The sequence below is a fragment of the Ranitomeya variabilis genome, chromosome 3, assembly GCF_051348905.1.
Source record: "Ranitomeya variabilis isolate aRanVar5 chromosome 3, aRanVar5.hap1, whole genome shotgun sequence".
Classification (NCBI taxonomy): domain Eukaryota; kingdom Metazoa; phylum Chordata; class Amphibia; order Anura; family Dendrobatidae; genus Ranitomeya; species Ranitomeya variabilis.
Window position 1 is genome coordinate 666,387,048 of NC_135234.1, and position 15,898 is coordinate 666,402,945.

At 40.5% G+C, this 15,898-nt stretch overlaps 1 protein-coding gene across 1 annotated transcript in view; it reads left to right on the forward strand.

The window, feature by feature from the left end:
• The window catches only part of RAPGEF3 (Rap guanine nucleotide exchange factor 3), a 138,121-nt gene that overhangs the window by 82,425 nt on the left and 39,798 nt on the right, over window positions 1-15,898 (forward strand). The window contains exons 5-13 of the mRNA XM_077297898.1: window positions 6,055-6,176; window positions 7,667-7,844; window positions 10,177-10,261; window positions 10,964-11,024; window positions 12,109-12,185; window positions 13,910-14,056; window positions 14,163-14,278; window positions 14,373-14,461; window positions 14,725-14,803. Coding sequence (XP_077154013.1) covers window positions 6,055-6,176; window positions 7,667-7,844; window positions 10,177-10,261; window positions 10,964-11,024; window positions 12,109-12,185; window positions 13,910-14,056; window positions 14,163-14,278; window positions 14,373-14,461; window positions 14,725-14,803 — 954 coding nt within the window. The remainder of the gene's footprint in view (window positions 1-6,054; window positions 6,177-7,666; window positions 7,845-10,176; window positions 10,262-10,963; window positions 11,025-12,108; window positions 12,186-13,909; window positions 14,057-14,162; window positions 14,279-14,372; window positions 14,462-14,724; window positions 14,804-15,898) is intronic.

Genomic DNA, 15,898 nt, shown 5'->3' on the forward strand with positions numbered 1-15,898 from the left:
TAAGGATGTGTCACTTATAAGACTGTGTGCTGTAGTTTCTATACAATCAGTGTTTTATCAGCAAGAGATTATCACTGCAGGACTAGGTCTCATGTGCAGGGTAGTCCAGCTAATCTGTATAACTCCGCCCTCACCACTGATTAACAGCTTGCTAACAATGTACCATGCACACAGGAAGCTGCCAATCAGGGGTGTGGGCGGGATATACAGAGCTCAGTAATTTGACCTCTGCTATATTTATAACATAGAAAACAGGGATTGTAGCGAAACTGCACTAAGCAGCCCAATAAATGACAAATCAGGGTCTCTGTCCCTTTATTATGCTGCTTTCAAATTCCATAGATAAAATCTCCTGACAGATTCCATTTAAGTCAAGCTTTGACAAAGAACACCGGAGTATGATCGAAAAGTCTCACTTTCTATTCATTTGCCTTGGATGCATTTTTAAAATTTATTGGAATAAAGAAAACATTTTTTTTTTATCAGGAGCTGGAATACATTCCCCATATTTTTATAGTAAATTGTTACAGATTCCCTCAAATATAATAAATTCAATTTAATTCATTGTTACACATTAAAACAAGAAAATGTCTAGTGATTGAAGGGAATAAATAATAATGTTGCCTGTTATCATTATTAGTAACCATATTTTCATAAGAAAACTTCAATTTTTAACCCTATCATAGTAATTTTATAATAGAGGTGAGATTATATCCTTTCATTGGTTGTGAATAGGGCTCCATCTAGTGGCCAAAGAATGCATAGGTCATTTCCTCACAACAACCTAATCATTAGATTGATGATGATGAATTATTATTTTGGAGATTTGTTTAGGCTATGCTTAAGAGTAAGAAACATTTGCGATCTGAAAATGATATTGATACTCCAATGTATTACGATGAAAAAACATTTAATAGTAAAAATCCACTTATGGAATAACGGCAAAAATAAAAAGTTCATTCAAGGAATTTTGTTTTTGTAAAAGTTTTTTTATTAAGTAAAAGTCATAAAAATATTGAAAATCCCACTTAAAAATACATAGAATAACTGCTGCATGTAAACAATTCTTCAAGAATGTATACACTTAAAAATGCAAAAAACAAGACCTCACATTGCAACAACAGTGATAAAAAAAAGTCTCAAAATGCAGAGAAATAATTAAAAAAATAATACAGTTGTGTGAAAAAGTGTTTGCCCCTTCCTGATTTCCTATTCTTTTGCATGTTTGTAAACACAAAATGCAGTTTTTAAATGAAGATCTTTATTACTGAGTTTGTATATTTTCCCCATATTTTCTTGGTATTCCTTCAGGTCCCCCCCCCTTACTTTTGCACCCATTTGTAGGTACACATGTTGCATCAATGGTATGTCCCACCATATATAAATTATTATTATTATTCATTTTTATAGCGCCATTTATTCCATGGCGCTTTACATGTGAAAAAAAGGGGCAAATATAGACAACTACAATAAACATGAGCAATACAAGGCACACACAAGTACAGAAGGAGGGAGGACCCTGCCTGCGAGGGCTCAGTCTACAGGGGATGGGTGAGGATACACTAGGAGAGGGTAGAGCTGGTCGTGCGGCGGTTCAGCACACTAAGGATCACTGCAGGTTGTAGGTTTGTCGGAAGAGGTGAGTCTTCAGGTTCCTTTTGAAGTTTTCCGTGGTAGGCGAAAGTCTGATGTGTTGAGGTAGAGAGTTCCAGAGTATGGGGGAAGCACGGGAGAAGTCTTGTATGCGGTTGTGGGAAGAGAAGACAAGAGGGGAGTAGAGAAGGAGATCTTGACAGGATCGAAGGTTGCGTGTAGGTAAGTACCGGGAGACTAGGTCACAGATGTATGGAGGAGACAGGTTGTGGATGGCTTTGTATGCCATGGTTAGGGTTTTGAACTGGCGCCTCTGGACAATGGGAAGCCAGTGAAGGGCTTGACAGAGAGGAGAGGCTGGGGAATAATGGGGAGACAGGTGGATTAGTCAGGCAGCAGAGTTTAGGATGGATTGGAGAGGTGCAAGAGTGCTAGAGGGGAGGCCAGAGAGTAGGAGGTTGCAATAGTCAAGGCGGGAGATGATAAGGGTGTGCACGAGCACTTTTGCAGTTTCTTGGTCAAGGAATGCACGGATCCGGGAAATGTTTTTGAGCTGGAGTCGGAAGGACGAGGCAAGGGCTTGGATATCTGGCTTGAAAGAGAGGGCAGAATCGAGGATCACCCCAAAGCACCGAGCATGTTGGACTGGGGAAAGTGAGCAGCCATTGACATTGATGGATAGGTCTGGTGGAGGGTTAGAGTGAGATGAGGGAAAGATGATGAATTCTGTTTTGTCCATGTTCAGTTGTAGAAAGCGAGCAGAAAAGAAAGATGAAATAGCAGACAGACATTGTGGGATTTGGGTAAGTAAGGAGGTGAGGTCAGGTCCGGATAGGTAGATCTGTATGTCATCGGCGTAGAGATGATACTGCAAACCGTGGGATTCTATGAGCTGTCCCAGGCCAAAGGTGTAGATGTAGAAGAGTAGGGGTCCTAGAACTGAGCCTTGGGGAACACTGACAGACAAGGGGCGAGGTGAGGAGGTGGTGTGGGGGAGGGAGACACTGAATGTCCTGTCTGTTAGATATGACGAGATCCAAGATAGGGCCAAATCTGTGATGCCAAGAGATGAGAGAATCTGTAACAAGAGAGATTGGTCCACAGTGTCAAAGGCAGAAGACAGGTCCAGGAGAAGGAGGACAGAATAGTGTCGCTTGCTCTTGGCGGTTAGTAGGTCATTGGTGAGTTTAGTTAGGGCAGTTTCAGTTGAGTGATGGGATCGGAAGCCTGATTGTAAACAGTTCAAGATGTGCATGCTTTTCCAGTAGCTTTGAGGCATAAAGGAGAAGTGATATCGGGCGATAGCTAGACACAGAGGATGGGTCGAGGGAGGGCTTTTTGAGGATGGGTGCGATTGAGGCAAGTTTGAAGGATGAGGGGAAGACACCATTTGCAAGTGAAAGATTGAAGAGATGTGTTAGGGTTGGGACGAAGACTATATAAATAGGTTATTTAGGTTCAGATGGTCAGCAGAATTACCTTACGGTATTCTGTAAGTATAATTTCTAATATTAGGATGGAAATTTGTTAAATTGGTAAAGGATGATTTGGTAAAATGGCCATCTTTTAAGTAATACCAGTCCAGGGGCAGATATACACATGTGTAGCCCATGGTCTAAAGATGTAAATAAGATTCTTCTTCGTTACAGTCATATTGTACTTCATAGAGACCTATCTCTATATACCAGTACCTCTTATATATAACTGAATATTGGGGTGAACTGATTTTTGTTTTCTAAAAAAAATTAAAAAAATTTCAACTAATTTTTTTACCCAATTTTTTTTAAATACACTTTTAAAAATAAGTGTCACAAACCAGTAAATAACATGGATATATTTGGTATCCCTGTAATTATAACAACCCATATAATCCAGTGAACAAATTATTTATGCTGATTAGTAAATATAAAAAAAAACAATGGAGTCATTGTTTTTTTTTTTTCTTAACTCCATTAAACTCATAATAATTAACAGAAATGTAACGCTTATATATGTGTTTAATAAAATGGCACATAAAAAAAAGCCACAGAGCCACTCGCAAAAGACCATGACCTTGTATAGAGCAGCTTAGATAATACAAAAATTATGACTGCTACAAATATGAATGTGTGTCACAAAAACATAATTCTGTATATGCACGTGTTATTTCTCTTGCCCCAATTCATCAAGACCAGTGTGAACAATGCCAGTTTTGATGAAGGGGTTTGTTGGAGTCAGACGCTCCAGATTCATTAAAGGGAACCTATCACCCCGTTTTTTTCGGTATGAGATAAAAATACTGTTAAATAGGGCCTGAGCTGTGCATTACAATAGTGTAGTTTGTGGACCCCGATTCCCCACCTATGCTGCCGAAATACGTTACCAAAGCAGTCATTTTCGCCTGTCAATCAGGCTGGTCAGGTCGGATGGGCGTGGCTTCTTCCCCCAGATATTGCGTAGTTTTCCGTTGGTGGCGTAGTGGTGTGCGCATGTCCAAGGTCCCCAATCCTGCACGGGGGGGTGAAAATAGCAGCGATGTCCGTTATTCCATTGGTGGTCGGTGGGCGCGGCCATCTTGCTTTGGCCGCGCGTGCGCAGAAGCGGCGCTCTGCTGGCCGCGGCTTCAGGAAAATGGCCGCCGCGATCTCCATCTGCGCACGCGCGGCATCCCGCGGCCATTTTCCTGAAGCCGCGGCCAGCAGAGCGCCGCTTCTGCGCACGCGCGGCCAAAGGAAGATGGCCGCGCCCACCGACCACCAATGGAATAACGGACATCGCTGCTGTTTTCACCCCCCCGTGCAGGATTGGGGACGTTGGACATGCGCACACCACTACGCCACCAACGGAAAACTACGCAATATCTGGGGGAAGAAGCCACGCCCATCCGACCTGACCAGCCTGATTGACAGGCGAAAATGACTACTTTGGTAACGTATTTCGGCAGCATAGGTGGGGAATCGGGGTCCACAAACTACACTATTGTAATGCACAGCTCAGGCCATATTTAACAGTATTTTTATCTCATACCGAAAAAAACGGGGTGATAGGTTCCCTTTAAGTGATGCCTCTTAATGACCCCGCCATGTCTTGTGCCTCGCCACAAATCTTATTCCAGAGTATAGTATACAGTCGCACTCGTGAGGGTTCCTTCAGAGTATATATTTTTATTATTCTGCACAAAAGTTCACCACAGTGGTAAGTGACAAAACAGTGACAAAATATATCCAAGCGAATTCTTTATCATTTCGACCCAAGCCCGGGTCAAGTGTGAGTAGTGGTAGAGAAGCTGAAGATGAGCTGGTACCTCGCATAAGGCAGTGAGCTTCAGATGAGAAGACAAGTATGTAAGTTAATACATTGGTGGTAGTGGGTTACCTGGTAGCATCAATGGAGCCTGTGTCATCAGCACATTTGTGTAATGTCTAAACAGGTTCTCTGTGGAGGGTACACTGCGTAGACATTACACACATGTCCTCATGACACAGGCTCCATTGATGCTACCAGGTAACCCACTACCACCATTTTTCAAGCTAATTTACTGAGATAATGACTTTTGGGTTTTCATTGGCTGTAAGAAATAATCATCAACATTAACAGAAATAAACACTTGAAATAGATCACTCTGTAATGACTCTATATAATATATGAGTTTCACTTTTTGTATTGAAGAACTGAAATAAATTAACTTTTTGATGATATTCAAATTTTGGGAGAAGCACCTGTATATGCTTGTGTGCATGTTTATACTGTATACAGCGATATGTGTAAATGGGTGTCTAATGTAATAACGTGAATATTTTATACATGTGTACCTAATGTGTGAATGTAAATGTGTGTGTATGGTGATGGGGCTGGATGGATGGGCACCCAAGACACAAGTCCCACTCAGGGGCCCTTCACTGTCAGGGTATGTGCACACGTCAGGATTTCTTGCAGAAATTTTCCTGACAATATCCGCACATTTCTGCCACAAATCCGCATGCGGGTTTTTTTGCGTTTTTTTGCGCATTTTTTACGCGTTTTTGTGCGTTTTTTTTTTTGCTGAATTTTTGCGTTTTTTTCCTGACACTCCAATTTCATGGGAAATCCGCAAAAAATCCGCAAAAATAATGGACATGTTGCTTCTTTTTCCGGAATGCGTTTTTTTGCGGAAAAAAACGCAACATTTGCACAAAAAATGCGGAATGCATTCTAAATGATAGGATGCATAATGTATGCGTTTTTAATGCGGTATTATAGTGTTTTTATCGAGGAAATACGCAAAAAAAAAACGCAAAAATTCCTGAAGAAATCCTGACGTGTGCACATACCCTCAGTGTCCGACCGTGTATCAAACCATAGATATGATGCTTTGATGATATCTTCTTGCTCTTCATCAGGTTTCTGGCAATTGTACAATGTTAATGTGTTGCTTGCTTTGTTTTCCAGCTCAGATTACACTGGTGTTTGCCTAAAAATTATCCCGTCATTTCTTACTCACAGGCAGTGCTGTTCAGGGAAAGAGCTTGTGGACTGGTTAATTGGTCTTAGCCCAGGGCCACAGTCACGCAGCCAAGCTGTAGGAATATGGCAGGTGCTAGTGGACGAGGGAGCTCTGGTGCACGGTAAGTAATGTCTTCAGGAAGATCTATCTATCTCTCCGATGTCATCACCAGTTGGGATTCATCATTTTCCCTCTGAAAAGTGGTGACTGGGAAATGTTATAGAGGGATACGGAAAATACAAGAAAGGTGGGATTACTCGCTATAAACATGTGTGTTGAGCTCTTAGATCTAGATTCATCATTTGTGTTTTCTCTTAAGCCGATTTTTCTTTTTTGTCTTGCGGTATTCATTGTCTTTTTTGTACCAAATTCTTCAACATTTCTGAATTTTGTAAAGAAAATAAGTCTTCATTTTTGTCTTTGATCTGTTTTTTGATTTTTTTTTAGTGTAAAAATTCACACATCTTGCAAAATAAGGCAGAAATTGTACCAAAAATATCTGACGTACGGTACATAAAATGACTATAGGGGGTAACTGAAGTTCATTTGTGCAAAATTTTACAACTTTTAAGAAATCACAATTGATGAATCAGCGAAAAACATCCAGAAACCCGTAACACTGCCCACAATGGCAAACATAAGAAACAAAAAGCCAAACCCATATACTGTTAAATAGACTTAAAGGGAACCTGTCACCTCAAATTGGCGGGATATGTAAATGCCTTTTTTCCAGTCTGATGGGCGGCGTTTCCTCTTCATTTCTCCACCCCATCCGTCCATGTTGTCCGCGATATGTTCGAGTATTAGAGAACTTGTCCTCCATAGTTCGCGCGTGCGCAATGCAATCTTCGCTCGCGCATGCGCAGTATGCTTTGCCCAACTGTGGGCAAAGCTAAAAAGCATTACAGCACATGCGCCCGCGCACTATGTCCTGAAAGTATTTTGCTGTGTTCTGGATGCGCAGTAATGCAAGAACCGGACCGGAAAAAAGGCATTTACATATCCCGCCAATTTGAGGTGACAGGTTCCCTTTAAAAAAAGCCAGAAGTTAAAAGTATTAGGACCAAATGAAAAACACCAAAAACTAGACAAAAGCAGGCACAGATGCAATAATAAATTGGGTCCATGGAGTCTATTTCATGCAGTAGATTAAACTTCCACTTTTGGTATTTTGTGGCTCCAGTTTAAATGTGAGAGCTCATGAGTACAAGTGTATTCAATCTCTGCTCAGTCAACTTGACATCTGCAGCTTGTACCGAGCTGTGTGAGATCTCAACAGCAGGAGCGATACTGAGGAGCTGTCAATCATGCTAGGAAGTAGAAAGGATTATACAGCCATTCAGACATTATCAAAGTCAGTATGTCAGCCTCATCTGGACTAAGAGATCCATTTAATATTTGCTGTCCTTATTGTGAAATCTGTTGACAGATCCTCTTTAATGCTTCCTTAGATCATGAAAAATGTAATATAGGAGGCTTTACTGGACGTTTATATAGTCCTTTTAATTGGTTTTGTTTCATCAAATCCTTTAGTGTCTTGGTCTTTTTGAGATTAGTGGTTAATCCAGCACAAGTACATCACTTATCAAAAAATCCATCATATTTTTGCAGTGCGACAAGAGCCAAATTTCCAAGACAAGGATTCCCAATTTTACAGATTCTATAAAGATGAGCCACTTATAGAGACAGCTACCAGTGACCGAGATACTGAGGATGAGCTACAAGAATCTCTGGTATTTCTTGCACAGCTCGGACCTGCAGCTTTACTTACAATGATTCTTCGCAAACCGTAAGTTCAATGTACAGATGCCAAAAGATTGCTTGAGATTGTAAAAAAAAAGTCTGTCTGCTAATGCTGGTCAAACCAAAATGGCAATAAAGTGCAATAATTGGCCATGGTACACTTTTTGGACTTTATAGACCTCTGTAACTATTAAATTGCTTTGCATAATATAGGGCGACTTAAAATATTATATACATAGAATAGAGGGATCTCAGGGGTTGGGCGACTGGAGGAAGTAATGTTATAGTTTTCTCCACACACTGTCAAAATAAATTCTTCCTCTATTAGAGAATACCAGATCTAACAATGGGATTATATATTTGTGGTTTGGTGTCATTTAGTACGAGTTTGAAAGTTAACTCAAGGAGAGTCAACTTCATGCTGTGATGTAAGAGCTGTGCTGTGCTGATGTAAGAGCTGTGCTGATGTCAGAGCTGTGCTATGCTGATGTAAGAGCTGTGCTGATGTAAGAGCTGTGCTGATGTAAGAGCTGTGCTGATGTAAGAGCTGTGCTGTGCTGATGTAAGATCTGTGCTGATGTAAGAGCTGTGCTGTGCTGATGTCAGAGCTGTGCTATGCTGATGTAAGAGCTGTGCTGATGTAAGAGCTGTGCTGATGTAAGAGCTGTGCTGATGTAAGAGCTGTGCTGTGCTGATGTAAGATCTGTGCTGATGTAAGAGCTGTGCTGTGCTGATGTAAGAGCTGTGCTGATGTAAGAGCTCTGCTGTGCTGATATAAGAGCTGTGCTGTGCTGATGTCAGAGCTGTGCTGTGCTGATGTAAGAGCTGTGCTGTGCTGATGTCAGAGCTGTGCTATGCTGATGTAAGAGCTGTGCTGATGTAAGAGCTGTGCTATGCTGATGTAAGAGCTGTGCTATGCTGATGTAAGAGCTGTGCTGATGTAAGAGCTGTGCTGATGCAAGAGCTGTGCTGTTGTAAGAGCTGTGCTATGCTGATGTAAGAACTGTGCTGTGCTGATGTCAGAGCTGTGCTGTGCTGATGTAAGAGCTGTGCTGTGCTGATGTCAGAGCTGTGCTATGCTGATGTAAGAGCTGTGCTATGCTGATGTAAGAGCTGTGCTATGCTGATGTAAGAGCTGTGCTATGCTGATGTAAGAGCTGTGCTGATGTAAGAGCTGTGCTGATGCAAGAGCTGTGCTGATGCAAGAGCTGTGCTATGCTGATGTAAGAACTGTGCTGTGCTGATGTAAGAGCTGGGCTGTGTTGATGTAAGAACTGTGCTATGCTGATGTAAGAACTGTGCTATGCTGATGTAAGAACTGTGCTATGCTGATGTAAGAGCTGGGCTGTGCTGATGTAAGAGCTGTGCTATGCTGATGTAAGAACTGTGCTATGCTGATGTAAGAACTGTGCTATGCTGATGTAAGAGCTGGGCTGTGCTGATGTAAGAACTGTGCTATGCTGATGTAAGAACTGTGCTATGCTGATGTAAGAACTGTGCTATGCTGATGTAAGAACTGTGCTATGCTGATGTAAGAACTGTGCTATGCTGATGTAAGAGCTGGGCTGTGCTAATGTAAGAACTGTGCTATGCTGATGTAAGAACTGTGCTATGCTGATGGAAGAACTGTGCTATGCTGATGTAAGAGCCGGACTGTGCTGATGTAAGAACTGTGCTATGCTGATGTAAGAACTGTGCTATGCTGATGTAAGAGCTGTGCTATGCTCATGTAAGAACTGTGCTATGCTCATGTAAGATCTGTGCTATGCTGATGTAAGAGCTGCGCTGTGCTGAAGTAAGAGCTGCGCTGTGCTGATGTAAGAACTGCGCTGTGCACTCTAAGGCTGCCGTCACACTAGTAGTATTTGGTCAGTATTTTACATCAGTATTTGTAAGCCAAAACCAGGAGTGGGTGATAAATGCAGAAGTGGTGCATATGTTCCTATTATACTTTTCTTCTAATTGTTCCACTCCTGGTTTTGGCTTACACATACTGATGTAAAATACTGACCAAATACTGATAGTGTGACGGCAGCCTAACTCTGATAATCCCTGCTCCTACTGCTCCCTCTCAAGCTCTTTAATTGAAAAACTGCAGCTACATCCCCTTCCTCTCCCTGTTTGTATGTACTATTTTACAATGTACACCTATGACGATCAATGTTTAAGTGGGTCCTAACAAATCCTGAAAAATCCCAACAAATTCATAATTGAGGACTGTCCGAGCTCTGGAATATTTGATGGCAAGAATAATGCTGAAGAGTAAATTATCAATATCATAAAAATATGGAAATCTCAACAGAAACCTGATGGACTGAAGTTTTTATAAGACTAAACCTACTTACTGGATATATATATTTTTTTTTTACTGATTCCAGTCCTGGTCAGCGCACTGAAGAAGAACTGGAGGTCATATTCGAAGAGTTACTCCATATAAAGGCAGTTTCACATCTTTCTAACTCAGTAAGTATTCACTATTGTTTCACAGAATTTACTGAATTGAAATCAAAATAATTATTAAAAGTGTCGGCCCAGCCATCAATAAACCCCAATAACTGCACGCAGCCTTAGAAACTAGAGCATTCGCAGGGTTATTTAGTGGAGGTTTGGGTTTGATCCCATGTCCTTCGTCAGTGGCCAGGAATCGGAATGAAGCCGCCATGCTGTGATGTGCCGGCACTTTTAAAATGAAGACTTTGGCTTCGCTCTCAAAATAACATTACCATATATTAGTGAAATGATTCAATGGAAGTTTTCAACACATTTGCAAAAAATTATTAGAAATTGGTCAACCACTATAATAGCTAAAGGAATCATCCAGTAGTGCCATGGAGTCAACTGGTTTGCAGCATAAGGCCAAGAAGACTAATAGTAATGATGCCCATATACTGCCAGGCTTTGCCTCTGCCCTTGACTAAAACTTTGGCTGTAGTTAATACTGGAATGTCCATGCGGTCTGACTGAATTTTGCCAGATAATACCGTATGTTAGATAAGGATTGTGCAGTTTTCTGTGTTTGGTTTGTTTTTAACCCATAAAAATTTCATTGTTAATTCGGTTCACTGACCTTCTCTATCCAGACATCTTGGCAAATCTTAATCTAGATGAATATAGCTGAACTAAAATACTTAGAAAAAATCCCACCATGCTCTGTTCTTCTTCCAGGTAAAGAAGGAGTTGGCATCAGTGTTGGTGTTCGAGTCTCACGCAAAAGCTGGAACAGTGTGTAAGTGTTAAGAGTGTATCCATTATCTGAAATGGAATCATGCTGGTTTTAAAGGTTTTATCTCAAACTTCAAAAATCGATGGGGGTCCATCTTTAGCCACCTTACAAGGGGCCGTGCTGTTACTAAAAGCATTGCGTCTCCATTGTTTGGCAGGCAAAGCTCTGTACCTTTAGTAGTGGCTGATTCTAGTGTTACAGCGCTATGGCATGCACTTGGAACAGAGCTGTATTTAGTTGTAGTACCAGGGGGCTGAGAGTTGGACCCCACAGATGAAATATTGATAGATTATCCAAAAAAAAGGTAATCAAATAATAATTAATTCGTGAGATTTCTGGCATAATGTGACTAAACGTTTCCTGACGTAAAATAATTTTTGTAATATATCTTAATTTATCTTGTGGTTTACCTTTATTCTACATTTTACACTTCTTAAAATATTTGTTCCTACCTTGAATCAACCAACAATCAGTTTATCTTCTGAAAATTCATTCTAGTTTTTTTCTAATTATGGTTGCCAGTAATTTCAAAGACTTGTCTAAACTTTATACATCATCATCTGATTACTGTCATTAGCATAAGAATATTTGCATTGGATAATTTTGTGTAAATTATCAGGTCTATGGTAGATATTAGAAAGGGGTTGTCCCCTACTTCAAAAATCGTCCCATAGCAGTTCTAAAATTAAAAAAAAACACAATAAAAGAAAAAACCTCACCTACCAGACCCCAGACATGCTTCTGTACTGCTTGGACAATCATTCAGCCGACAGCCAGCTCAACCAAGTGTTAGTTTGGCTAAGCGTTCCTATGTTCTGTATGAGAAAACCGCTGGCTGATACGTTGGGCGGTGCAAGAGAATCGGCAGTCCAAAATTGGACATGCCCGAACGACATATCTCCTGATAATCAGTCTTTAGGCGTCCCCATGAAAATCAGACTGTCTGCCGAACCTGTCGATATCAGCGGATTCGGCTAGCATTAGCTTAATCCATATAGGGGCCTCAAGTGCTTAGAATCGTCTTTATTGACGGTAATTGGCCCTAGAAATGTAAGATTTTTTTTTCACTTTCTGTCTTGCCTTGCAGTGTTTAGCCAAGGTGATAAAGGCACTTCTTGGTACATTATATGGAAGGGTTCTGTGAATGTGGTCACCCATGGCAAGGTCAGTGTCACTATTTTACATGTCTGGACAATGTTAATGCATTTCTTAGGACCCATTTAGAGGAGGGAGTAACTGGCGAACGATAGTTTGTAGAAACCTTTACTCCCAATTATCGACCCATCCAAACAGGATGGAATCGCCCGATGAAAAAGGAAAATGCTTGTTTGTTCGATGGGATGATTTTTATCAGCAGCACATCACCCCATATAAACAAGATGTGCTGTCGATAACCTGATACTGTATGAGGACAGAATGATGGCATTAGCGATCGTTCTGTCCCCATCATTTTCAGCAATCGTTCTATACAGAGAAGTAAATGACTGCCCTTTGGTTTGTATATAGCCGATCACCAGCCATTTCATGAGCCTTTAGGCTAGGGCTCTACAGCAGACTTTACTTCTGAATTTGGAGTATTGTATGTAGCAACAAAAGGTTATGCATCGGTGTTGGAGGCACCTAGGGTGCCTGGGTGCGCCACAAACGTCATGTTTCTGTTTCAATAGGTTTTAATGTTTACTTAACAATATTTAGTTTTACCTTACCTGGATGGATGTGATGGATAGAATCTGTTCCCTAGTTCACTGTGGGCCCCCAAAGTCAATGTTACTGGTGGGCCCTTGTCAGACACTGAGTTCACACATGCATTGATGGTCCCATTCTTGCTTTACCGTAAAGAGGTTATTCTATCTGGTCAACCATTTTTTAGAATTAAACTGCTCAGCTGATTTCCCCAGGATCGGCTTTTTTATCTCCCACTATGATTTGGGATTGCCAGGCAAGCTCTGTGTGTCTGCTCATTCAAATGAATGTGTTACTTATGTGTTGCATATGCTGAGGGGGAAATTCACTATTTTGGTTCATGGAGAGGGGACCCGAGTAGGATGTCCTCCTCTATGGTGTACATACTGTATACACTAATATGCCACAGAGATATATAGTAACAGTTTTCCCACAAACAAAGTACATTTTAATTAGTAGATCTTGTAATAAAATTACTTCCCACAATTAAATGTGTTAAAAAAAATGTTCCTGTGCTGAGATAATCTTATCAATGTGCCCCTGCTGTGTACTGTGTAATGGCTGTGTCTGACCAGGCCAGAACATGGTTTGATCTTACCACATCTCCTGGGCAGGGGAGGAGCAAAAGAAGAGTATACAGACAGAACAGAATGGGATCCCAGCTGATTCTTTTTGTGTAGCAAAACATTTCACTGCCTGTTTTTAAGCAATGTTTTAATTGAAAGAATCAGCTGCTGTCCTGTCTATATACTCTCTTTGCTTCCTCCCCTTCCAAGGAGCTGTGGTATGATCAGACCATGTCCCTGTACGGTCAGCCATTACACAGTACACAGCAGGGGCACATTTATAAGATTATCTCAGTACAGCAACATTTTATTTAAACACATCCAATTATGGAAATTATTATTATTCAAAGATCTATTGATTGAAATGTTGATGAAAATTAACTTTGTCCCTGAGAAAACACTTTTAATACGGTTGAAGGAAGAAATGTGCCCATCAAATTCAACCTGACAGCTACTTATTTATCTCTGCAAGTCTCATGTTATGTACAGTGCTTTGATTATTAGTGTAAAAAAATAAATAGAAATATTATATTGTATTGAGCTTTATTATTCTGCTGAAACAAAGGAGTCTGAAAAATCCCACAAACTCAGGTCTGGTCTCATGCTAATGCTTGAGCTCACAGTAATATTTTATGGCAGGGTTTGGTCACCACACTTCATGAAGGAGATGACTTTGGACAACTTGCTCTTGTCAATGATGCCCCAAGAGCTGCAACCATAGTACTGAGAGAGGACAACTGCCACTTCCTACGTGTTGACAAACATGACTTCAACCGGATTCTTAGGGTCAGTAAACCTAATTTGATAATAAATAGTTATGTCCTTTAATTTTTTGTTCTCCTAAGTGTAATATGCTCTGAGCATGACCACAAGCTTATGGTCTTGCCCTCAGGACGTAGAAGCCAACACGGTGCGTCTGAAAGAGCACGGTAAAGTGGTATTAGTCCTGGAGAAAAGTTCTCAGCTATCTGGGAATAACTTACCGACCTCAGTGCCTGGAAATCATAAGTAAGTACCTATCAGATTTATCCCACATAGCGAGGAATTATTTGGGGTTCCTTACTATTTCAGCTAATATTAATGTAATCGACCATGTCTTAAGGTACACAGTTATGTCTGGAACAGCCGATAAGATTCTGGAGCATTTGCTGGAGACAATGAGGTTGGATTCATCTCTTAATAATCCAGAAGGTAACTTCTTATCTGTTTTTCAAATAACATGAAAACAGTGATTATATAGAGTACCAACTAGAAATGTTTGATATAGAAGGGTATTTACTACAAGTAGTCACTACGGGTAATGGTCAATGGAGAGAAATGTCGTACTTTCTATCATCACGTATAAGGAATAAATGGGCAATTACATATAACTGCATATCCATATAGATCTAATTAGTACAATATGGAGTTCTTCGTAATCCACTTGCTTTGCATGTCATGTTTTATTTCCCCAGATTCATTTGCTGGTGAATTCCTTCTGACACACAGCGTATTCATGCCAACACATCAGCTGTGCCAAGCATTGCTCCATCAGTATCCTTGTATCACTAGGTTATCACTTTCTCTTATACAAATTGAATGGGGAACTCAAATACATCTAAATTAGCCCACCTCCAGAAGTAAAACTGCCCCCATAGTGCCAACCATAGGTAGCTTCGCTGTAAGTTGATGTTTGACCCATCAAAGAATTTTTCCAACATGACTAGGAATATCCACAAAACCGGAGACATTGATCTGTAGACAACTGTTTCAGGCTCTTGCTCCTCTTCAGTGCAGTGTATGGTACAGGTTTTCTAGGGGAGATGCTTTTAACACATGACTAAGGTGAAAATCAACAGTGAAAATATTTGAGCAAGCTTCTCCTACATCAGGAGAAAAAAAATGGAAAAGTACGTGAATATTATGCGCTCGATATAAATGAATCATTATACTCTAGATACAATGTGAATACAGTGCTAAATAAATATAAAGTCAATTGAAGAACCATATGTAGTTTTAAAGGGTATTAAGAAACATTTTTGATATATCAATGCGACATGATAGACGTTTTGATCAGTGGAATCTGGGTAATGAAATCTCCACTGATTGTTGAAATAAAGAGGCCGAAACATTCTTGAACTCTATGTCGCTTAATTTCTCATCTAAGGAGAGGGAAAGTGATATAAAATGGTACAGTGCTTTTTTGAGAGTTTTTCCACCTTATACCTTTAGCTTATCACAAATTCCCTACATGGTTCCTATCAGGCATGAAGAGTAGACTATAATTGAGAAAAAGCACCCAAAGAAGTCAAGACCTTTGAAATTAATTACTGAAGAATGCCCTTTAAGGAAATCTCTCACCAGGGTTTGCTGCTCCGTCTGAGGGTAGCATGATATAGAGGCAGAGATCCTGAATCCTGCATTGTGTCACTTACTGGTCTGCTTGTTTTATTTATGATAAAAGCACGGTTTTATCAGCTGTAGATCTATCTGGCAGTTCTCTGAATGCAGAGCTTTGTATAACCCCGCCCACACCACTGATTGGCAGCTTTCTGTGGACACTCTACATAGGCAGAAAGCTGCCAATCAGCAATAGGGCGGTGTTATACAGAGCTCATGAATATGAAGGACTAGAAAGAGATAATCTCC